Source organism: Octodon degus, unplaced genomic scaffold (genome assembly GCF_000260255.1).
Source record: "Octodon degus isolate 3935 unplaced genomic scaffold, OctDeg1.0 scaffold00102, whole genome shotgun sequence".
In the NCBI taxonomy this organism is placed as follows: domain Eukaryota; kingdom Metazoa; phylum Chordata; class Mammalia; order Rodentia; family Octodontidae; genus Octodon; species Octodon degus.
In genome coordinates this window covers 4223227-4225104 of record NW_004524678.1, presented here as the reverse complement: position 1 = coordinate 4225104, position 1878 = coordinate 4223227, and the positions used below count along the sequence as shown (strand labels likewise).

Below are 1878 nucleotides of genomic sequence, written 5' to 3'. Positions count from 1 at the left end.
TGCTTGCCAGGCAGGTGCTTATGTCACTGAGTTGTCTAATGTTCTAATTATTAAGGCTTTATGGCTAAGAAAGTTATTATGAGCATTTCTTCCATTTCTTCGTGATCATGGTATCTCCCCTGCCAGGTAAACTATTTCTTCCATTTCTTGATATTTTCTTTAAAAAAACCCAGCATCTCTGAGGAGGTATTGCTCATACCTGTGCTTTGTAGTGTTCCAGCTCTTTTTTCAGATTGGACTGTTCTTGCTCCCATTCCTTGAAGGCACTGCCGCCGGGTTCATTCTCCTTCTGGCCTAGCATTTCTGCCAGACGTTGCTTAAGTTCTTGCAGTTCTTCCTGGTTTTGAGAATTCTTTTGGCTAAGTTCTGCGTTTTCTGAATCCAACTGTTGGTTTTTGATTTTCAAATCTGCAATCTAATTAAAATTGAAATAAGTTTTAAAAACTTCTTACCCTGCTTCTGCTGAAAGACAGATTTAGAGCCTAATTATTTTTTTCCCTTTCTATGTAAAGTTTAAAAAATGTCTAGATATAATGGCAGAAGCAATTCACGCTCAGTATCACAAATGCAGCCATTCCGAGGAAGTGTGCCCCAAGTCTAACCTGCTCCACAGGGCACCCCAATGTTCACAGCTGGGGATGTAGCAAGGAGATCATCCTTTCTAGGCATACACAAAACCCCTCTATACATAAAGGTTCTCTTTTCATTTTAGAGAAAATAATGAAATCATTTCATATATGGATAGTCCATTTTTTTCCACTCATAATCTTACAAATGCTTATCTTTTTCTAAATTGGTGCATTCAGAAACCATCACATGCTATATTTTTAGTGGCTAGAAAATACTGTGTGGCAGTTGGATACCAACAGTTGGATTCAGAAAATGCAGAACTTAGCCAAAAGAATTCTCAAAAAATTAGTTTTTCATAATGAATTAGTTTTTCATAATGCATTCATCCATTCTTTTTAAATTTTCTTTTTATTTATTTATTGGATACAGGATCTTACTGTGTAGTTCAGACTCATAGTGATTCTCCTGTCTCAGCCTCCCCAGTGCTGGGATTACAGATAGGAGTCACCATGCCTGATTTAGGGATTGAACTCGGGTCCTTGCGCTTGCCAGGCAGGCACTCAGGACACTGAACTATCTCCCCAGCCCCATTCATCCGTTCTCACACTGATAGGAATACATGCTCGCATTGATAGGAATATAGGTTTCATTAGGAAGAAAGAAAATGACCTGGAAAATCCACATACACATGGTGGCATGTTGTATTTATGATCTTTTTGCTTTTTAGAAGTGGTATTGCTGGGCTAGAAGGCATGCATACTTTAGTGTTCTTACAGATGTCCCTAAAATGTCTCCCTTACAGTGCTACCAATTAATAATCCCATCAATAATGGATTTCTCACTTTGTCATATGCCTTTGAATCGTAGTCACTATCTATCTTTAATTGCTTTTCCAGCCTAATGGGGGGAAATGACTGCATACAGACACCTTCTCTCAAAAAGCCAAGGAAGCGGGCAGGGCGTGGAGAAGCTCATCTGCATGTGCCTCGTCGCTGCAAGGCTAACCACCTTTTTCTATGCTGCATGCTTTTATGATCTGATCTTTCACACTGATTGCCTATTTTCAACAGAGTTTTGCTATTAATTTGTAAGAGCACAAACTATATTTTGGATAGCGACACCTTCGCTATTTTAACTAAAATATTTTTGACCTAAAAACGTTATTTTCCCAGCATGTCCTTGTTTTTTGACTGTCACCCATACTCTTTAACTGGCACTTCCTACACTCGATGCATGCTGTAAGATTATCTAAAATAAGCTCTGAATGACACAAGCCATCTGAATAAATCATAGTTCTGCAAAGCAGTA

The 1878-nt window shown here is 38.6% G+C and overlaps 1 protein-coding gene across 1 annotated transcript in view; it reads right to left on the bottom strand.

Moving 5' to 3' along the window:
- The window catches only part of Nin (ninein), a 94424-nt gene that overhangs the window by 20248 nt on the left and 72298 nt on the right, over window positions 1-1878 (bottom strand). The window contains exon 20 of the mRNA XM_023723736.1: window positions 200-415. Within this exon, the coding sequence (XP_023579504.1) occupies window positions 200-415 (216 nt within the window). The remainder of the gene's footprint in view (window positions 1-199; window positions 416-1878) is intronic.